General features: G+C 42.6%; 1 protein-coding gene and 1 long non-coding RNA gene across 3 annotated transcripts in view; both read right to left on the reverse strand.

Moving 5' to 3' along the window:
- Nucleotides 1-11,442, reverse strand: part of KCNMA1 (potassium calcium-activated channel subfamily M alpha 1) — an 863,058-nt gene extending 851,616 nt beyond the window's left edge. The window contains exon 1 of one of the 2 annotated variants that reach the window (XM_075000037.1): nt 10,962-11,442. In XM_075000037.1, the coding sequence (XP_074856138.1) occupies nt 10,962-11,264 (303 nt within the window). In that variant the 5' untranslated portion in view covers nt 11,265-11,442. The remainder of the gene's footprint in view (nt 1-10,961) is intronic. The other variant, XM_075000036.1, reaches the window with a different exon arrangement.
- Nucleotides 11,443-13,543: 2,101 nt separating this feature from the next.
- The window catches only part of LOC142015670 (uncharacterized), a 61,999-nt gene continuing 52,138 nt past the window's right edge, over nt 13,544-23,404 (reverse strand). Inside the window, exon 3 of the long non-coding RNA XR_012646216.1 lies at nt 13,544-13,637. This is a non-coding gene — a long non-coding RNA (uncharacterized LOC142015670). The remainder of the gene's footprint in view (nt 13,638-23,404) is intronic.

Consider the following 23,404-nt stretch of genomic DNA (forward strand, 5'->3'; position numbering starts at 1 on the left):
GTTTGTATCACATAATCTAAGGGCCAGCCTCTTACATTCCCCTTTCCTGTAAGTGATCTATATTACTTAAATGGCATGTATACATTATAAGAAAAGTTACAGGATCATAACACAAAACCTGTAATGCTATAACTCCACAGACTAAAAGAAGCATAGATTTATGATTAGCATATAGGATTTGTAATTCAAGCACTTCCAGCCGAAGGATTCAACTGACAGGACACTTGCATCGCTCATGGACAAGGACACAATTTTGTCATGGAGGTCATGGAAGTCACTGATTCCTTGAATTTCAGAGACCCCTGTGAAACGTTCTGCTTCAGCTTCAGCCATGCCCCGGATAGCAGATGGATGCCACATGGGAGGTGGTGGCTGGACATTTCAGTTCCTATACGTACAGTCAGCTCCATCTCCCATTGTTTTAGTAATGTTACAGACAGGTCAAGGGCTTCCATGAATTTGTGTCTATTGCCCTCAACATGTACAAAGCTTTTGCTAAAAATAATCATGACAAAATCTTGACCCAAATAGTCCAAATAAGTGAACTCTCCAACCACTGGTAAATCAGTTAAATCCTTTATGCCCAATGGAACACTCACACAAAATCACAAAAATAAATCAATCAACAGTGGTGTTCATTAAATATTAATTATTAAGAGGCTTAAGAAAAACACTATACTATGAAACATTTTATTTGAAATATAATGGCCATCATTTACAAACAGCCAGAGTTTCTGAAATGCAATAGTATTTCCCTGTACATGAATGGAAATTAACTATAGCATCATTGATGATGTGGTTAGTCTTAACTTATCCTTAGCAATCTTCAAATGAGTCTGTATATACTTAGAGAATTATCGAAATATTGAAGTATTTCACACACAGTGGATAGAATGTAAGAAAGGCAAAGCATACAAAAATGACAAATATTTAGCCATCATTTTCTTAGACAAGAGAAATATATATTCTAAATTTACTTCTCTTTATATAAATAAACCAATAATAAATGTATAACAATAAATGGGTGGAATTTAATCTGATGGTTTTAGTCTTGCAGTTTATAATTTCACCACAGTTACGCAGTGCCATTATGACCTGCTGTTACTGGGTATTTGCTTATACCAATAATATATTAATAGAGAGGTCATCTTGTTTGCCCATGTATTTTATATTCAGTTCTGCACAGAAATTCCAGATTTTTCATGAATACTTGACAGCAGATAATTTAGGTCGGCATTTATTTTATGCCATTACTTACACACAAAGGACATAAAAGCCTGAAGTAGGATTCCCCTTTATAGGCAACAAATACAATACTACTACTTACATAGTAATGCTTTTCAAAAATAGATTGCAATGAATTTCACCAAAAAAGGGCATCATCTTTTCTAGTTTACAAACAGAGAAACTGAAGAACACAGAGGTGACACGACTTATATAACTAGTACCCATGACTACTAAAATTTGGCAAGGGTACATGAAACACTGTATTTCTAATGCATCAAATTAAGTCGCCATTCCCACAAATACTTTTTGCATACATTTTACTTAATTAGTAGGAGAAGTCACAGTTAAAATCAACAGAGCTTCTTGCAACAACAAAATTAGGCACATACTCATGGATGTGAAGACTTGGGATGTCTTTGCAAACACAATCCTTAGTCCTTCAACTGATCCAGGTGAGTGGAGACCTTTGCCCGTGCATGGCTCCATTGAATTTCGTATGAGCTCTTCCAAAGTGCACATGGCTACCCATGATGATTACTTTGCAGGATATGGACACTAGTAGATGTACTACAGGTTGAACCTCTCTAATCCGGCACTCTTGCGACCTGACTGGTGCCGAACCAGAGAATTTGCTGAATGGTGGGAGGTTATTAGTGTCTAGCAGCATTACCAACACTTCTATTGCTTACTGGGCAACAGTAAAATGTGAAGATATTTAGGGGTAAATTACAGCTAAACACCACAGAACATTCAGAGCCAGGACTGGTGGGTATAAATCAAATTTATGGGACCATGAGAAACTTGGCCATGCCCATGCTACGTGGTTGTGTGGCTAACTTAAAATCATGCTGGATTACAGATGTTGCTGGACAGCGTGTGCCAGACTAGAGAGGTTCAACCTGGTTCAGCACGTAGACTTTCATTTCAAAGGGGCCAAAAACTTGTTAAAAATCTTACTGAATGACCCTTGTGCCACACACACAAAAGATTCTAACATTTCACCTGTAGTGCTACAAACCCAAATATAACAGCAATGAGCTAAGCTGATACATGTCCAAGACAAGTAAAATACAAAAAGTACATTAATATGATGAATGGGCAAAACTGGATTTGATTTTTTGTAAAACCTCACTTTTAACACTCAAAAATATTAACAGAAAAAGTTTTGAAGTCCACAGTACTCATCCCAGGCTTGAATCAAAGCCCACTGAAGTCAGTGGAACTGTTTCTATCAAATTTAACAGGTTAAGTTTCTGAGTTTCTGGAGCTACCTAACTGACAAATAGGAATCAAAGATCATCACAAACCAACACCACCAAATCAAACTGAGCCCTACCTACTGCATTCATTCAAACAGGATCACATATGCTATGGCTGGGAATAAAGTGGTTATTTCCTAGCTCTAAAACTGGCACATTCTGGGACTATTAATATGAAGACTTCAAAATGGGCCCTTCCATAGCTATAGTACTTCCCTACAGTTGGTCAGTTAACATGAATGGATACATTATTCCATGTGTGTGCACATAATGAATTGGGATAATTGTTTGACTAATATATGCATGAATAATTTGACAAATTTATTTTAAAAAATTACCCAAGACCAATAACCACCTTCAGAGGCACAGAAGAACATAAGAATGGCCATATTGGGTCAGACCAAAGGTCCATTTAGCCCAGTATTCCATCTTCTGATAGTGGGCATTACCAAGTACCCCAGAGGGAATGGACAGAAAGAGGGGATCAATCCTCTGTTTGTCAGAAGCTGGGAATGGCAGACAGAGACTAGGAACATCATCCCTGCCCATCCTGGTTAATAGCCTTTGATCCTCCAGGAATTTATCTAGCTCTTTTTGGAACCCTGTTAAACTCCTGGTGTTCACAACATCCTACAGCTAGGAGTTCCACAGGCTGACTGTTGTGTGAAGAAGTACTTCCTTTTGTTTGTTTTAAGCCTGTTGCCTATTAATTTCATTTGGTGACTCCTAGCTCTTGTGTTATGGGAAGGAATAAATAACACTTTTTTCTCTTTCTCTACAGCAGTCATGATTTTATAGACCTCAGTACAACATACCTTTACTCATCCCTTTTCCAAGCTGACAAGTCCCTGTCTTACTAATCTCTCCTCATATGGAAGCCATTCCAACTCCTTATCATTTTTGTTGCTCTTTTCTGAATCCTTTTCCAATTGCAAAAAAGGAGTAACTGACTCTTCTGCTGTACTGACAGCCTTCACTTTTGCTCAAAAGCAGCTGGGCTGTCTATGAATGTCACAAAATTAATGTATTTATCCCCTCCATCCACAAACATACAGCGCTCAATTCTCCACTGCCTTACATCTTTTGTCATCATTTATCCCGATGCAAATGACAGGTGTAAAACGTTAACTGTTTTGATCAGCTAGAGGCAGCATAGAATTGGGCTGCAATACCTCAGCAGGGTATGAAACCAAAACAGAAACAATCCATTTTGTAAATGCTCGTCTTCCTGCAACACATTGGCTGTGGCTACACTACCCTTCCCTTTCGGAAGGTGCATTAAAATGATCAGGATTGGAACTGTTTAATGAGGCACTGTTATGAATATTCAGTGCTTCATTAGCATCCGGGCAGCCAGTCACACTTTGAAAGTGTTGCTTTCAAAATGCACATTGGCTGTATAGACACGAACACTTAAAAATAACTTCCTCGCTGCAAAATTCCCTTTTTCCCCCAAAATGAATTGGGAATAAGGGAATTTTAAAGTGTGGAGTTTATTTCAAAGCACCCGTGGCTACATGGCCAGTCTGCATTCTGAAAGCAGCACTTTCGAAGCATGACTGGTTGCTATTATGCTAATGAGACACTGAATATGCATGTCAGCACCTCATTAACCTGTTACAATCCTGGTCATTTACATGCCCCTTCTGAAAGGGAAGGGTAGTATAGCCACAGCCATTATCTTTCTTCTCCGTCTTTCTTTCAGTTTCTAAATTCACGCCTGGAGGAATATAATCGATTTCCATACCCTAACGTCCAAGTTTATGTACACGCACACCAGAGATGAAAGTAGGTGGGTGCACTTTGATGCACAGGTCTGAAAAGAGCTGGCTGAGCTGCAGCAAAAGCCAGCAGAAAGCTAGTTAAAGAGCTGGCAAGGACCTGAATTACAACAGGACAGTACCTGTAAGAAATTTTAAGTTACTTTCACACCCCTGATGTACATACTATATTTCCTCTAACATGAAACACCATGAAGTGCATGTTCAGAGTGTTTTTTTAAGCTTTTCCTAGGCAAATTGCAACTGGAAGTCTGAAAACCTCAGTTTCATATTCAGTTGCATGAAATTCCATGATCTTTATGCAAAACCAGACAGATAACTTTTCCTCAAAGCTGAAAGGATTCTCTCTCCTTCTTTACCTCAGGGTCCTGCTGAAATACTTTATGCTCCAGTTCTATATGCTCTGGATCTAGCAAGGCTCTAGGACTTCCATCCTGCAATCTAACACTCTAGAACAGTGTTTCTAAAACTATGTTGTGTGGAAAACTGGTGTTTTGTGAACAACTCAAAGGTATGCTACAAGCCCTTGGAAAAATACTCTGACAATCTATATTTTATGTTATCAACACCAGACACAATGTTACTTCTTCATTGCTATGATACCTGAATAAATTACTTCATTTTGTTTTAGCTGTATATGTTGCTGTTTGTTTGGGTTTTTGGTCTGACAATTTTTTAAGAAAATCTGCCTAGGTGCTCTGCATAAAAAATATTATTGTTTGATGTTCCATGCTCTAAGGAAGTTTAAGAAACACTGCTCTACAATATGTCACCACTGCTGGTTTAGTGCCTGACCAGTCAAACACTTACACAGAACCTCACAAAAGTAATTTAGATTCTATAGGAACAGAAGGGTGGGAACCTAAAAAGTTGACTGTTGTTCCATAGTTTGCACGTTGGTCACTACATTCTGCACACTCTGAATATCTGTTAAAGTAAGAGCTTTGATAAGAGAAACTGACAATCCACTTTCCTGCAAGAGTTTCTACATCTTTCCATTTAGGATTTCAGAGAGGACATACCTATTCAAAAAATTTAAGTCGCATCATAAATGGATTAAAAAGGCCTTTAAAGCAGTGACTCAGATACCTCCTTGATTGCAGATCAACATGCAACTGTTACACAAAGGTTATGTATAAACCTAGTGAAAACCCTAAATGTTCATAGTCAATCTACATTTAAGGCTATATACTGCATGCAGGAATCCCACAGGAACAGCCTTGTGTATGTGGATCAACATTAAACAGCCCAAAGCTCCTTATCACAGTTGTTGCTTTAATTTTGCTACACTGAGAAAAACTGTGATGCCTAATGGTTTCCATAGTAACACTTCCTGATATGTGATGTGCTGAAGGTAATCCAGTGTTATACCACAGTAAAACTACAGTATTTCATATTAGATTTTGCTTTTTGTCTTTGTCATATATATTTTTTACAAAAGCCAACGCATGATGTTACTTCAGAATGGTTATTAAGTCGAGGCATGTTAAAGGGTTTTGTTTCTTTTTAGAAGCACTGTCCATATCCTTGATATTTTGGGTTTGTGTGTCTATTTTTATTATCTACATTTTAACGTTGAAACAAATCCTATAATAAATTAGGAGCTTTGGAGACTGAAAGCACATTATTTTCCCATGGCAAATATATGGCCTGAACAGCAGCAGTGCAAGCATCTCAAAACAGGTGCCTAACTACTGTTCTGGAATGGCCCTTTCCCCACCTGACCTCTCTCAGGACAAATTCTCCTAACACTTGGCAACCTGTCCACTAGAAACAGAACTTACTCTCACCAAGTAGTTTCATACAGACAACAGAAGATGGCAATGTTTCAATCACTGCCAATCTTGGCCAGCTTCGACCCCTGACCTAAAAGCAAATTGGTGTGTAGTTCACTATTAATCTCATGAGTCTCCAATCCTCTTCTGTTCAGTACATATTAAAGACAGGAAAGACAAGCTTTGAATAGGCAGCTTTGAATCAAGTAGTCTCCCACCTTACACATATGTGCATGTCTGACACACAGGTGTACATATGATCAATACAGGTATCTGGGTATTCTGGAGGGGTGACCATAGTTTAAAATGTCACTACAGTAGGCCCCCATATTACTCTGAAGTTGCAGTCTTGCGCAACCACATGTGAGTCAAATTTTGTGTTACTTTGGGGAGCCAGAAAACTGACCAGCACAACAGCGCTGGTCAATTTCCCAGCTCCCCTGAGTGACAGGCAGCCCAAAGCCAGGAGCCAGCTCCCCACCACCCTAAGTTACATTAAACCAAGATACACACAACTTAAGTGCATGTATCTCAGGGTTCTACTGTACATAAAAAGCTAGAAAGTGTGTCTGTATTTTATATAGATCTGATCAGAAAATGGGCCTTCCTCTTCCAGAGAAATTTTTGACTTTTCATTGGAAAATGTTTTTCTGTTTGGAATTTAGTTAAGAAAATTCTAACATTTTCAAGCACAAAAATTTTAGTTTCACTGAAAATCCAATTTGCCCATCAAAAACATCCGACAGAATTGTTTTGCAACCAGCCTTAACACTACATAATTTTTTTTCTTAATCTACTGAAATAAGTGGCCTACCTTAACTGTAAAGAGGAATTTCTATGGTAAGGAGTTAGTAATTTCAGTCACTCATTTGGTGTGTCCCTGTAATTTGCTATTTATAGCAGTCATACCTGAACCAAGCAAATTTGCCAAAACATCTCTTTTTAGAGAAACAGCTGGGAACATTATGGTCTGGGCTTTCACAAAGATGTGCCAGAAGCAGCTCTGGGATACATAACTAAGGTACAGTGACCTCTGGAGATACAGGGAGCCCGGGTCAAGACTAGAGCCCCACCTTTCCAGAGGGCACAGTGCCCATTTCACTCTACACTTGGCCACTTTCTCCAAAGGACTCCCATTGGACCCATTCCCTACCTTGCCTATCCATGCAATCCCTGAGGGAAAGACATTATACATGTCCTCTCTTCCCATTGTAAATGGCAGGAAATCTGTCTGATCAACTTGTTTGTAGGTTAACTGGAGTATAAACAAAAACACTGAAGATAAACTACTTATTCAGGAACATAGGCGTTACATGTAGCAGGTACATCTAATCCAGTATATCACATGACCAATACCAGAAACTGAAAGACAAACCTGTAATGGGCAGTTCATCCTAACCTCAGATAAGAAGTGATCAGTTTATGCCTTAACATACAAGGCAGTCTATCCCTTATTTTTTTTTAATCCCATCAACTGTGATTGAGTAAATTATACAATGCAAATGTAATTATTATTCATATTTGAATCAATTTAGTATACTGCCATACATAATAGCAAGTAGAGTCCAATCTACCCAATTCCTATCTCATGTTCTTCCATATTAAATGCTAATTTAGAATCCTAATTGGATGGATTTGCCAAAGAGAACAAAGAAAAGAAAACCATACTGTTCTCAAAAACCTCTTTCTAATTCTTAATAAGAAAAAAGCACAACACAAAGTGCTAAACACAAGACACTGAGAAATAAACAGCATTTTACAATGCTTTGAAAGCAACAGTAAATGCATTGTGCAAGAATGAAATTAAAATGTGTAACTTGTTAGATACAGAGCAAAAACAAAAATAGTGGCTTGAAATTGTAGTGACTTTTATACTGTCTCAAATATGGATTAACACAACTCATAATTTACATCATTCTCACTGGCAGACTGGGGGAAGAAAAAAACCACCATCTTCCAAATTAAGTCTACGGGCCAAAACTATAACTTCAAGAGTTAATAGCAAAAATGGCAAGTACTGGTTTCATATTATTATGCCACAGTTATGGACATTTTGAAAAGCATTCTATTGGATATTACTGGTCCTTTCTTTCTTGTTGTACCTATTTTCAAGAAAAGGGAAATGCAGTACTGTAGTTCACCCTTTGTAGTACATACAGGTTTAAATATAGCATGCTTTATATCCTTTAAAAAAGAAAAGCCTAAAAACAACTGTCAACACAATTAAGTTAAAAAAACAGAGGGGGTGGGGAGAAAAGAATTGGGTTAGGTCCACAAAGTTAACTTGACAGAGTCCTGCGGGAATATCCACAAAAGAGCTTTAAACGGGGGTTCTAAGGAAAAGCTACAGTAACTGATTTGCTGCTACTGGAATAACATGATGGAATTCCTAGAATCTACATGGACTTGATGTACTTGCTCAGCTACTGACAGTAATTCTGCTCCCTCTGACTTTTTGTAAATGAGCAAATAATTTGGTATAAATTATAGAAGTTAGAGATGGAAAAGCTTCATTAGAACACTGTGACCATGCCGTATGTGGATGCAAGGAGTAGGCTATTTTATCTCCATCCACAGGAAAAGGAAAAGGGACATACTAGGGAAGAAGGGTCCCAGCACAGTTGTTTCCCATGCTAAACTCACACTACACACAAGTTAATCCCTGTACTTTGGATGGGGGTTCAAAGTAGAGGACATAACATATACGTAAATATGGGAATATTTACACTCTATTTGGCAGCCTTTCCCAAATGGCCATGGGGCATAAGATTTGTGCAGAAGTTTAAGGGTGTTTCACTGGTCATTTCAGATGTTATCCATTGTAGGCTCCTTTTCTAGCATTTGCAGTACAATCCTGTGCTCTTTCTACATGCTCCCTGAAATCAGTGGGCATACCAGGAATGAGGGACTGGAGCCTTGCTAATTATTCAAATGCTAGACAACCTGCACAAACTTAATAGGTAGATGCTAAAAAGTACACACATCTCCCCCTGCCTGCAGAGTTCTCCATTTCCCTCCCTAACCTCTTTCACAGTCATGGAGCTGGCTATTTTAACTCTAAGATGTGTAAGTTCCTGGCTCACAACGGGATGAGGTTTCTCCTTCACAAGTAAGCAAGCCCTGAGATAACTCAGACATAAAAGGTTTGGACCTTAGACAATTATTTAACTCAGTAAATACATTTGGCCTGTTTCAGATGTATGCTCAGAAGACCATTTAGATGTGTCACTCCTAACTTTCCCTAAGAGATACCCAAGGTGCTTTAAATGAACACCTTCTAAGATTGGATTGTCCTGTCCAGGGACATTTATGAAAGCTCTATAATAAACTGTATGTGAAAAAGGTGGTTGCTCTAGCTTTTGAATCTCATGGGTGAAGAAGTATGTGATGATCTCAATCATCTTTTAGGATTTTCTACATTCTTTGTGCCTTAGACTATGGCCCATCACCACCACTGGAGGAGAGGATTAAAAAACAGAGGGACAACTCCCAGCAAATCTAGGAAGATACGCCTCTCTTGGAAATGTGTTTTTTTCCCCCTTAGATGCCCATATTTTCCAAAACACACATTATGCACACACCCGACAAAACTCTTCTTCCACAAGCTCACATCCGAGTTACTTTTATTAAAACAACAAATTGCCAAACTATCTCCTTTGCTGTTTTTTTTCTGCAAGTCAAGCCCGCACTAAAACTTTCATTCTACCCTATCTATTTAATTGCCACATTTTCTACTGAAAGCACAATTGTTGTAAGACCAGGTTGTCTGCCCCTGAAATTAAGTTCTTCTTTAGGTAACTTTACCATAAACAACATGAGGATGTCAGTAAAGATCTTAATGAACTGTGTCACATTTCCCAAAATGCTAGATGATTACTTTATAACTTTTGCTACATCTAGTTTAAAAAAAAAATTAATCCTCATGTGCAGCCAGGTTATGCTAGATCATATAGTTGGTGGAGGGAGAGCAGGCAGCTCACTGTATGGCAAAGCAAACTAGCAACCTAGCAACCATATATTAAAAGGTGTGTATGTTCCTGCGAGTGTTGTGTGCCAGGAATAACTAAAGCAGATATTATTCCATGTGTAATCCAAAAAATGTGAAAAGGGAAGGGGAGAAACTCCAGCTGCCAGTCTATTTTGGGGTCTTAAATTGCCTGTCAAAATCCACTTTAGCAAATTCAGAGGCTTAACACTTTGTCTCATTTCTCTCAAATAAAAAAAATGGGGAAAGGCTCTTGAAAATCTGTATTTAACCAGGATCATACTTCTACTTTGGGAGCTGAAGACGACCTCTGAGAAGCGGACATGACTGCAAGCATGTTCACTGCATTACTTTTCATAAAGTGTCAGACCTGGGAGCATCCTGAAGCACCTTCAGGTGCTACATCCTGGGGAAATTGCAAAATTTGATCCCCTGCAGTTACTCACAAAATACACCTACATTTGCCACAGAGAAGCACTCAGGAAGGCTACCCTGGGGAGGGAAGGAATGAAGTCTGCCAAGTTTTCCTTGGTGCTATGGCAGACAACAGCAACTTAATTCAGCAAAGACCAACCAGCACCACCAGCTATCCTTCCCCCTCCGAGGTTCCTCCAGTCCAGGGGAGACACAACTTGGGGACTGTCTCTCCAGTGCCCAGTCACCCTGTGTCAATGGTCAGGATTGACCTGGCTAGGAGAAAAGCAGAAGGGGGGGGGGGTGCTCTCCAGCCACCAAACGCCATGGCTTGAGCCCGCTCGAGGGAAACACTGGATGACCCTCCAACAGAGCTACCTTATCATACACGGTTCCTCTGGCAGAACCTCTGCGGCGACCCTACAATAACAGGGCAGCAAAAGCTCCAATGCGCAACCCAGAGCGACCCCTAGGAGAAACACCCCTCCGCCTGCGCTCCCCAGCGCCTGGGAGCTCTCACCTTGTTTTTGCCCCCGCAGTGACAGCAGACGGTCCACAGGTACTTGAGGGTCCTCCAGAGCAGGATGATAAAGAGCCCGCCGAAGAAGGTGACCATAGAGGAGGCTAGGAAAGCCCACCACATGCGCTGGCCTCGGCTGTCGCAGGGCACCTCCACCGTCACGGGGATGATGAGCGCATCCATCTTGGGCAGGCTGGCCGGCGACGAAGACGAGTCCGAGTGGAGGCTGCCGGCGCCGAGGCTGTGGCTCATTCTAATGCCGCCGCCGCTGCTGCCGCCGCCGACGCCGCTGCCATTGGCCATGGCTAACAGGCGGCAGGGCGCGCGGGGGCTCCGCAGCGCTCCCCCCGCCGCCAGCGCCCCCCGAAGCGCCCCACGCCGGCCATGCCCCACGGCCCCACGGCCACTCCTGCGGCGGCGGCGGTTCCGCTGCCCTGTCCCGGGCGACTGCCTGCGAGCGCCCCGCGCGGCGCCCCCTGCCCAGAGCGGCTCTAGGAGGGACAGGCTGGAAGTTGTTTATTATGAAGACTCCCCCACTCCACCCCCCCGCAGGCGCGCACACCTCCTCCGCCTCCTAGCCCGGCCCCTTCCCCCCCGCGCCTCCCGGGGCTCCTAGTGCATCCTCCGCTGGCCCAGCGCGGCCGCCGCCTCGCCCATCCTGCAGGGGCCTCCCCTGCTCGCTGCGCGCACCGAGCGCAGGGAGACGAGCCCCGGGCAGCGGCGCTCAGGCAGGCTCCGGCTGCCGGCTCGCCATGCTGCCGGCCTCCCTGCTTCCCAGCCGCGCACTGTCCGGGGAGCCGCGGCGCGCTCAGTCCAGCTCCAGCCTCCGGGCGCGGAGCGGCTGAGCCAAGATGGGGATGCGGCGGAGGCGGGAAGGGCGCAGCAGAAACACCCGCGCGCACACGCGCACGCACGCACACACACACACACACAGAGCCGCGGTGCTGGTTTGGTGGCTGCCGTGACGTACCGGCTAACGCACGGTGCCTGTCACGTCTGTGCCTCGCCCCCCGCCCCCCATGCCATTTATTCCCGAGACCGCTTCTTCGCCAGCTTCCCGCTCCAGCAGTGCCAAACGCGGGGCGGGGGAGACGCGCGCACGGAGGGGACTGGGCAGCCCGCTCAGTGTCCCTTCCTCCGCTTTATCCCCGAGCGCGGCCAGGCCAGGCGCAGCTGGAGGAGGGGGGTGGGAAACAGGGGCGTTAATCCCGCCGGCGGAGGGGTGCGGGGAGATAAAGAAAGGGAGATTTGGGTCCTTTAATCACAGTCTCGCCAGGAATTGTTTTGCTGGGGAGGTTGGCTGCGGGAAAGAAGCAGCTCTTCCCGCGGCTGCCGGTGGCTGGGTGAGTTGCAGCAGCAGGTGCCAGAAGATACGGGGAGGAGCTTCTGTTTGCAAAGCTGGCTGGAGGAAAAAAAAAAAAAGGCAGGCCGGGGAAGGGAGCAGAGGGAAAGCCACCGAGGCACGTGCGGCTTTCCTGTGCCTTGCACACGAGAGGGAGACTGGCTCGAGCCCAGGCGAGGCAGGACGCGCACACGCTGTAAATGGCAAGGGAAAACGCCATGGGCACAAAAGCAGAACCAAAAAACCCGCTGTGGCCCTGGCGTTTCTCGCCTCCTGCTTGCAAAGACGTCCAAATAATAAAATGTTTTTTTCTCCCCTCTGGACAGCTGCTTCGCTAACCCCCTTGTCCGCGCAACGTTCTGGGCAGAGCCTGCTGTCAAAATACCCAAGTCTGTGCACGAAGGACTTTGCCCCTGTGCATAGGTCATAGGCAGATCCACCCTGACCAAATAATCATTACGTAAGCGTTGACTGCAATGATGTCCTTTTCCACATCTGGTACGAAAACTTTTAAAAAAATGAAAATAGTCACCTTGGCAGGAAGCACGAAGACTTTCCTCCGCTGCCACTTTTGAAAGATTGACTAAAATACATAGTGCAATTTGATCCAACTGTGCAAATGTCTTCTTGTCATCTTATTGCTCCTCCCCTATGCCACCACAAAGGTGAGTTCTTCTCAGTGATAGGCTGAGCACTGTCTTAGGTCTGTTGGAGACCTCACACTATATACAGAGGTCGTGTTCCTGTGTTAGGAAATACTACACAGCTAATCCTTTAGGAAACTGGCTAATAGCCAGATATTGAATACCTGAGTACGAAAGGATTAGCAACGGATTGCTGTGACCAGGAAGAAAAAGTGTTTTGGCTGGTGGAAAGTAGGTCAGGTTATAAAGAGCTTTCCCTCAGACATATCTCCCCAGATTATGGTGCAGACATTGGCCTCCCTACTTTGTCATATCGTTATTGACCACTCGCAGCCTCTTAAAAACGCACAGCAGGGACAGCTGGTTCTGCAAAGATGTAATTATTAGATAACCCACACTTAAACTAGGACTGCTGAATTGCCAGAGGCATACAATTTGGAGGTGGAAAGAACTCCCTTCAACACACATAGAGCAATCCCACACCCATCAGGAAAAGCCTTCAGGTGTAACAACAGAGATTGTTAAGTAGCAGTGCACTGCCAGGCCTCCATACCTGATTTTTCAGAGGTGTCAGTGGATAGTATAGGTCATCAGCACCTTTGGAAACTGGGATCAGATGATGTGCAAGGAAGAGCCCCGAACAGTGGAATTCGCTGTACAGATGGGCTAGGTCTTTCCAAGTAGCAGTTCCTATGCATACAAAGAATCCTCTTGTTAAAAGACAGGTATCAAAGATAGACCTTAAAACAGGCACTAAACCCTAATTGAAGTTGATTTTTAAAAATTATTTTCCTAAGCCCATTCACACTCCTCCTTCCCTTCTCTCTATAGATATTCTAGCATGCAGAGTATTGTGAATACTTGTGAAATGTTAATTTTAGGCTGCTGCTGGTGAAATATTCTTATTATATATAACTCAACTGTACAGAGGGAACTGTGAGTTGTCATTTCATACTAGAAATCCAGTTTGACATCCTTCCTGCTGTTTAATTACATAAGGTCCCAATCCTGCAAAGATTTGTGCACCTGCTTAACTTCACACTGTATAAGCCAACTGATTTTAAATGAAATGAGTCAAGTAATCAGTTAACGGGGAGTAAATGACAAATTTTGAATATTTGCTTTAAATTTTTCATAAATGATCTGTGAACTAGAACCATCAGATGAAGAAATGTATGTGTATTGAAAGCCACAAATCAATTAATTTTGCAGTTCATTGATTTGTAAATGCATAGAAATAAGTATTGTAATGAATTATTCAGATTGCCCAGCTGTGGATCAAGAAAAGTCACTTTTTAATAAAGTGTTTAAAATATATTCACAGAAGCTGCAAGCTTAATTAACTTGTGTTAACAACTGCATTTGAGTTGAGTTCAAAGCAAATGAGTTATTTAAAGCTACATTTCCTGGAGTCACCTATTCTGTGTAAACATAAACCTATACGTAAGTTCCTTTACTTAGTATTTTAACAAAGGGCACCTGAAAATCTTGTTTACATAACCAGTAATGTTTCAACATCTTTAATGAATACTGTATTTTATTTTACTTTGTGGCTACCAGATAATAAGATCTGGGACATGATTCTGACAGGTTGATATAAATCAGGATGGTCTGGTTTTGAAGGCAGTATTTTATCAGCAAGAAAACAAGTCTTCTATATGTAATACAGTTCCCTCTTGTGGATATTCTGTGTACATTTTCTCAAATGGGAAATAAAGCATTCCTTAAAAAATAGAGGGTTTTCTTTAAACTTGCCAAAATTCAAAGTCGAGATGTTCCCAGTGAACAGGACAATTCTTCTTGCTAAGGTTTAAATATTTAGGATTAAGAGAAATGAACAAAAGCAATCAAACAAGCAGACTTTTTTATATTTCTTCATATATCATTATTATGAATTATTTAATTATAATTAGAGAGAAACAGCAGCACAAGCAATAGCCAGAGACAGCTCAAGGATTATACCGATGTATAGGTAGGTATTGTATTCTGCTCTTATGCATGTGGGAAGAAAGCTTTTTCACATTCTAATGATGGGAACAGAAGAAACAGAGAAAGGAGAGAATAGATATGAGATTTTTGGATTGAGTGGGGATTTTTCTGACTCACTTCTGAACCAAATACTGAGTTGAGGTGGACAATGAAACTCCCAATAGCAAAAGGACCAAATTAGTGCCTGGCATAATTTCACTGGTGTCCATTAAATTAATTAAATCACCCTGATGTTATTTAAAATTAGCAAATAAATGGAAACAGCAGGCTGCTAACTACCATCTGCATACTTAGAGAAATGGAATATTTTGCTCTCTAAAGTTTAATTCTACCATATACAGAGGGGTTTTAAAATATCCAAGGAAACGGGTACACGAAAGAGCAAAGTGTGACCTTTATATGTGTTATCTGCCTTAATTTGGACCATGTTTTACCTAATCAGTTATTGGCACATGGGACCTAAAGCTAGGACTTCTAGGCTTGGTCTACATTATATCCTTACTTTGGTATAATTATGTCACTCACAGTTGTGAAAAGCTGCACACTAAGCAATGTAGTTCTATGGACCTTACTTCCCTCTCATGCTGTAAACAGCACTGTGCCGGTGGAACAACTTGCCCTTTGACACATTCACCACCTCTCGTAGAATTGGAGTTTAGCCAACAGGTGAGCTCTCTCCCATAGCTCAGAGCTTCTTCATTGCCCAGACTAATGTAAATGTGTAGTCTTGACCTGCATCTAGTTGCTGTTCCTGGCTATACTACATTCTGACATCCGGTAAATTCTTTACTCTGAGTGGGTGGAACCCACAAAGGTGCTTAAGTGGCACCTAAAACCAGAGCTTAGGCACCTGTGATCCACATCATTCCTGTTCATTGCTGACTAATCCTGTACACTACTAAATGCCTACATTTGTGCTGTTAAAGTTCACTAGGAGCCTATGTTTCTGGCACTGACCGTACCTACTGCTGACTCCCTCTCAGCCTCTGGATACACGTATCCTGGTTAAATTCCAGAGCTATTCAGAAACTTGGAGAAATAGGAATTCAGACACCTAAGCTGCATGCAGGGCCCAATCTTGTATTTGTGCTTAGAGCCCACGTAGGAGATCAGACTCCACAGATGAGTTCACACATATAAAACTGAGGGAAGGGGTGGACCAACTTTACAGCCTTTAGCCCAGTAGTTAGAGAACTCACTCAGGATCGGGGAGACCCTGCTTAATGTGTCCCCTTTGCTGGATAAGAAGGGACTTTAATAATATATATCTACCACCTCACAGGTGAATGCCCTAAACAGCTAAGCTGTGGAATATTCTGACATGTATATCCTTTGATCTTTCTGATTAGAGTTGTTCCACTGTAATTAAATACTTCAAAAGTTAAATATTGAATGGGTCTGAGGAAGCATTTGTGACTCTAGAGCTTAGTGGTTACACCACTCACCTGAGGGGTAGCAGATCGCCTGTCTGCAGGTGGAGCCCTTACTACCAGACTGGCAACTCCTTGCAGGTTGTGCTGGGAATTAGCTCAAGGCCAATGGCTATGTCCATCATCTGCACACAGCACTCTCTCTCTCTCAGCATCCTGATCAGCAACATCCTCTTTGTGACTCAGCCCTCTGGCTAAGACAGCTGGGTTTCTCCCTTTCTGTGTCCAATAGGCTAGCCCCTTCCCACTGGTGAGGGCAGTGGGAGGGACCTGGGCCCACCCACTACACTGCTTCCCCAGCTAGGGACACCAGTGCTCCTCTAACCTTGCCAATACTGCTGTATTTCCCTAGGCCATTTCCCCCCCATGGCACCCCTTGCACATTCTTTGCCCTCAGTTTCAGGGCACTCCACTGTTTAGACACTGACTGCCCTGTCCTCACCACCCAGTCTCCCAGCAGCAAGTGATCCTACACTACCATGCAACTCCCTTTTATCTGAGCCTGTCTGTCCTGGATTGGTAGCTCCTTGCAGCTCCACCCTGATAGGCTGTGCTTCATGGAGGCTCTCTGGGCCTTTGGAGGACTCACCTCCTTTGCTTCTGGGTCAGGGCATGATTAATTCCTTCTAGGCCTGTGTAGGGTAGGCACCCCATCATACCCTCCTTTTCAAAATTCCTCCTGCTCATCAAGCAGAGAACTTGAGTCGGGGGGTCTCTGATCACTGGTCTACAAATTATGAGGGAGGTACTCTTCATCCTCCCACACACCCCGGTGTTTTGTGTGAACTTGTGCGCCAGGGCTAAGCCAGTGGCTTAGGCCCTGAACATGACTTACATGGTCAAACATCTTTCTTCTCCAGCTGCATGATCATGAGCGCAGATGGGCACTTCTGTACTGCATGTGGACTTGGGATCAAACTCCAGGTGAAGGATGGTGCTTAGTCTGCACCCTTTTCATTGACCTCCACCATTAGCAAATGACTTCGACAGTCCCCACTAAGCATGCCAGCTTTGCAGACTATATTCAAAGGTGCCAATTAATTTAAGAGGAAGTTGATGCACTTATTTCAGCCTTTGAGGATTGTAATGTTGTTTCTATGATTGTCTAGGTGCCTAAAAGTTGGGTGTCATGGTGCTCAGTGTCACAATGCCTGAGGCCCTTTGATCAATGTCCCCTTTTATCAATTTATTATTTATCAATTTTTTTAAATGTCCCTTTTATCAATTTGGGCTGTCTGCTTCCAAATCTGTAAAACTGGAACAATACTTTCCCCGTCTCTCAGACATGCTGAGAGACCTTAGTTACCAGTTTATACAAAACACTCAATAACCCTGGAGAAGTACTAAATAACTGCAAAACATTACATCTTCGTATAGGAAAATACCTGAACATTGTGAATAGCATGGAGAAACATTTTATGGTTAAAATTTAACATAAAATAAACACCACATTAAATACAAAGGGGTTTATATTACAAGAAATCCTACACTCCTTAACCCTTTCGAAACTGGCTAATTCCCAGGGATTCCTGCCAAAAAAGACAAGGGAAGGGTTCCACTTTGTATAAGAAGGGTTCACTAGGCTAGAGAGAGATGGACTCTAAAGCCTCATGGGATGTTTGAAAGTGAGAGTCAAGTCCCAGCTCCAAATTAGAAAGAGCAGGGGCTTGAATCTGGGTTCCTGGTGTCCCACCATTAGGCTGTTTTAACATGGGTGTCTGTCTCCCTCTCAAAATTTAGAGAGGTATCGTTATCATTCTGCATTTGACCAAAATTAAAATGTCAAAACACTAGTAGTTTTCACAAACTGAAATTTTTATTTTTTTCAGACAGCCCTTCTTTTCTTTGGGGGCTGGGGAGAACAGACCAGTCTCATTTTACTGCAGGGAGTCCTTTAAGCCAAAGAGCTCATTGGACATCATCAGCACAAATGCAACAACTGTTTGCTTCATGGAGCTATATCTTTTAGATTTCAAGTGAGATTAAGGAGACAATAGCAACAGTGACCAAGCAGCCTCAAGTGGGTTATGTAAATATTTTTCCAACATCACATATGTCAGTGTTGCAGAACCATTAGGTATGAAGAGTCCAGATGCAGCAGCAAGGACTAGGTTACCATTAGGGTGATTTCTGACAGCATACACTTTTCTTACCTCGAGTTGTGGGTTCACACGTGTGAGAGAGTAATTTATGAATAGCTTAACTTCTTTGAAATTTTGTAATCATTGTGGGACAAGTCGAAGGTTTACATTGCATGAGTGGGAAGGAAGTAGAGAAAAGAAAACCAATACTACTAATGATGATATTGACTGGTTTAAGGCCTGACCGGCTATTACTGAACTCAATGGGAGCTTTGCCTTTGATGTCAAAAGATAAAGAATCAGGTTCTAAATGCACACATATATCATCTGGGGAGTCAACAGCCTTGCTGGGTCCCTTAGCAAGGTGGGTGGGACTGGTGCTCCTGGGAGGGGAGGGCCTTCTAGCAGAAGAGGTAGGGCCAGGCTAGCCAGCCCTTGGAACTGCCTACTTCATGGATCCCCACACCCAACCTTCGGCACTGTTTGGAGCACAGTACTCCAGCATCGATTTAAAGGGCAAGTTCTAGTATTCTGTGATAGTTGTTGTCTTACACAGGCAATATTTGAAACTCCTGAATAACTCCGTGAACTGAATGCAACTAAACAGACACTTTTAAGAGAAAAATAAGGGCCCACTTATATCATTATTAAAGGACACATATACTGTGAGGCCAAAACATGCAAGAAGACCCAAGGGCTGTGTTTGTAAGGAGAATACTGATGGTGATACTCCACAGATGGAGACACCACTGTTTATTTAACCTACATGGGTATTTTCTAGATTGACATATACAGGGCCCAGTTTTCTGTTAGATTGAGTTTGTGGGTTACAGCATCTGCTGAAGGTGGTCATCAAGATTGCTATTTTGCTGAGATACATTGCTGTCTGGCAAACAGGAAGGGGACAGCTGCCCAAGGGCCTAGCAATTCAAAAGGGCCTGGGGCTCCCAGCCACTGTTGCCACTACTGGAGCACAGAGGTCATCAAGTCCGGTCCCCTGCACTCATGGCAGGACCAACCACCATCTAGAGTGATCATCCCTGAGACATGTCTGTCTAATCTGCTGTTAAAAATCTCCAGTGTTGGAGATTCCACACCCTCCAGGGGCAATTTATTCCAGTACTTAAACACCCTGACAGTTAAGAAGTTTTTCTGAAAGTCTAACCTAAACTTCCCTTACTGCAGTTTCAGCCCATTGCTTTATGTCTTATCCTAAGAGGACAAGGAGAATAATTTTGCTCACTCTGCCTTATATGAACCTTTTAGGTACTTGAATGCTGTTATGTCCCCCTTAAGGTTCTCTTTTCCAAACTAAACAAATCAAGTGCTTTAAATTTTCCCTCATGGGCCATGTTTTCAAGGCCTTCAATCATTTTTGTTGCTCTTCTCTGGACCCTTTCCAGTTCATCCACATCTTTCCTGAAATGTGGTGCCCAGAAGTGAGCACAGTAATCCAGTTCAGGCCTAATCAGCACAGAGTAAAGTGGAAGAATTACTCCTCACGCCTTGCCTACAACACTCCCATTAATACATCTCAGAATGATGATTGCTTTTTTATTCACTTAATTTATTTAGCAACAGTGTCACCCTGTTAACTCATATTTAGCTTGTGGTGCACTATGACCCCAGATCTCTTTTTGCAGTACTTCTTCCTAGATATTTATGCCCCGTTATGTAGGTGTGAAACTGATTTGTTCCTTCTTAAGTAGAGTACTTTACATTTGTCCTTACTGAATTTCATCCTATTAACTTCAGACCATACCTCTAATTTGTCCAGATCGTTTTGCATTATAATCCTATCCTCTAAAGCATTTGCAATCCTTACCAGCTTGGTATCTTCTGCAAATTTTATAAGTGTACTCTCTATAGCATTATCTAAATTATTGATGAAAATATATAACAGAACTTGTAGCAAAACTGATCCTGTGTAACTCCACTTATGCCCTTCCATCATGACTGTGAATCATTGGTGACTAATCTCTGGAAATGATTATCCAACCAGTTATGCATTGACCTTATAGTAGCCCTGAGTAGGTTGTATTTCCCTAGTTTATTTATAAAAGGTCATGCAAGACTATGAAATGCTTTATTAAAGTCTTGGTTTATTACATTTACTGCTTTCCCCTTAGTTACAAAGTTTATTAGCCTATCAAAGAAAGCTTTCAGGTAGGATTGACATGATTTGTTCCTTACAACTCCATGCTGACCATTACTTATCCCCTTGTCTTCCAGATATTTTCAAATGATTCCTTAATTATTTGCTCAATTATCTTTCCTGACACAGAAGTTAAGCTAACTGATCTATATTTTCCAGGATTGTCCATATTTCCCTTATTATACATGGGCAGTACATTTGCCATCTTCCAGTCTTTTGGAATTTCTTGTCTTCCATTACTTTTCAAAGATGACAGCTAATGGTTCAGACATGTCCTTAGTCTGCTCCTTCAGTATCATAAGGTGCATTTCATCTGGCCCTGGTGACTTGAAGACATCTATCTCTTCTAAGTAATTTTTAACTTCTTTTCATATTTTAGTTTCTGAATCTTCCTCCTTTTCTTCAGCATTTACTGTGCTAGGTGTACAATCACCACCAACCTTCTTGGTGAAAACTGAAACAAAGCAATCATTAAGCACCTCTGTCATTTCCACATTTTCTGTAAGGCTGGGTGCACACAATGTCGAAATAGCACGCGTCGCGTCTACACAAGCTGTGCACTATTTTGATGTTGAAATTGATGTTAGGCAGCGAGACGTTGAAATTGCTATTCCTATCTGAAGATGGGAATAGCGCCCTACTTCAACATTTGACGTTGAAGTAGGTTGTTTGTAGATGATCTGCATCCCACTACATTGAAATAGGGGGGTCCTCTAAGGCAGCCATCAGCTGAGGGGTTGAGAGACACTCTGTCCAGCCCCTGCAGGGCTCTATGTTCACCACATGCAGCAGCCCTTAGCCCAGGGCTTCTAGCTGCTGCTGTTGCTGCAGCAGCAGCAGCAGCAGCAGCAGCAGCAGCAGCTGGGGGTCCATGCTGCGTGCATGGGGTCTGTAACTGGTTGTCGGCTCTGTGGACCTCGTGCTGTGTAGACCAAGTGTGTCTGGGAGGGGCCCTTTAAGAGAGCAGTTTGCTCTTGCCCCAGAAGGGCTAGTCCAGCCTGTGACCCCGTCCGCAGGCTTTGCTGGCCCCTTATTTCAACGGAGAGTGCTTGTGTGTGTGGATGCTCCACATTTCCTTCCGGGGTGGCTCCTTTCAATGTTCCCCATCGCTACTTCAACGTTGAACATCGACGGCACCAGCCCTGGAGGACGTGTAGATGATACGCGTCAAAGTAGCCTATTTCGATGTTCTTACTTCAAAATAGGCTACTTCGACGTAGTGTGCTAGTGTAGATGTAGCCACTGCGTCTACACGAGCACAAATCTTCAAAATAGCCATGCTAATGGCTAAAGATTACTAAGGAGGCGCTGAATTGAATATTCAGCACCTCATTAGCATTAGGATGCTTCCAGCCATGGCGCTTCGAAAACACTGCTTTCGAATGCCCACGGCTTGGTGCAACTACAAGGGGGTCCTTTTCAAAAGGACCCCACACATTTCAAAAACCCCTAATTCCGTTCAGCTGAGTGGAATAAGGGGATTTTGAAATGTGCGGGGTTCTTTCAAAAAGGACCCCCCTGTAGCCATGCCAAGCCGCAGGCATTCGAAAGAGGCGCTTTCAAAGCGCCATGGCCATAAGCATCCTAATGCTAATGAGGTGCTGAATATTCAATTCAGTGTCTCATTAGTAATCTTCGAAATGGCCATTAGCATGGCTATTTTGAAGATTTGTGCCCATGTAGACACAGCCTTACTGTTTTTCTCCTCTTCATTGAGTAACCGTCCTGCCCTGTCATTGATCTTCCCCTTGCTTCTAATATGTCTTTAGAATGTATTCTTGTTACCCTTCATGATTCTGGCTAGTTTGAGCTTGCTTTGTGCCTTCATCTTTATAATTTTGTCCCTACATACTTATGTTATTTGGTACATAGTTATGTAATTTGACCTAGTTTCCACTGTTTGTAGGACTCCCTTTTGATTTTTAGATCATTCAAGATCTTCTGGTTAAGCCAGGGTAGTCTCTTGTCCTACTTCCAATCTTTCCTATGCTGTGGAACATCAGCCCTAACCCAATGGAAAATGTATTAATATCACTTTGAGGATTCAGTTAAAATTTGAAAATAGCAAGAGCAGCCAAATTAAAGCACTAGCAGCAGCATTAACTTGGCCACCATGTATAGCCTGATGTCAAATAATGTGCACTTAATAACCAATAATAACATCAAGCAATACACGTAGGAAAAGCATGCTAGGCTCTCCAAAATCAGACACATACCACAGCTATGAAGAAAACCCCTGAAGTACCTTGGAAGACAGGACACTGGGGTAAATTGGACCATACTGACACTGTATGGCCATTCTTATTTGAAAATTAATTAGAATAATAAAAAAGTTTAGCAAAGAGATTCCCCAAGATAATGATCCCTTGAGATAGCATTTATGGGAGATGACAAATGATGCATGTAAAAAAATGTTGGTCTAATAGGAAACGTATTTATATAACTTTCCCAGTCACAAATCTAACATCCTGGATCGAAGTCACTAAAACACAGTCCAACAAACAAATGCTCTGCCACTGTTATTTGTTGTGCCACTGTTCACTCTACCACTCCATCCCCTATGGCTCTGCACCATCACCTTCTGCTGCAACTGAGATCTTTGTGCAACCCTCCCCACCCTGGGCCCTGCCTTCATCCCTTCTCCTTCCCAAGCCCCACCCCTGCCCCGCCTGACTCAACCCCTTCCACAAGCCCTGCCCCATCCCAACCCCACTCCTCCCACTCCTTCTCTGCCCCTCCCTATCCCCATTTTACCCCTTCCCTTAAGCCCCCTTCTCTGAGTGATACAAGACAGGGATTACT

This window comes from Carettochelys insculpta, chromosome 7, assembly GCF_033958435.1.
Source record: "Carettochelys insculpta isolate YL-2023 chromosome 7, ASM3395843v1, whole genome shotgun sequence".
NCBI classification, from domain to species: domain Eukaryota; kingdom Metazoa; phylum Chordata; order Testudines; family Carettochelyidae; genus Carettochelys; species Carettochelys insculpta.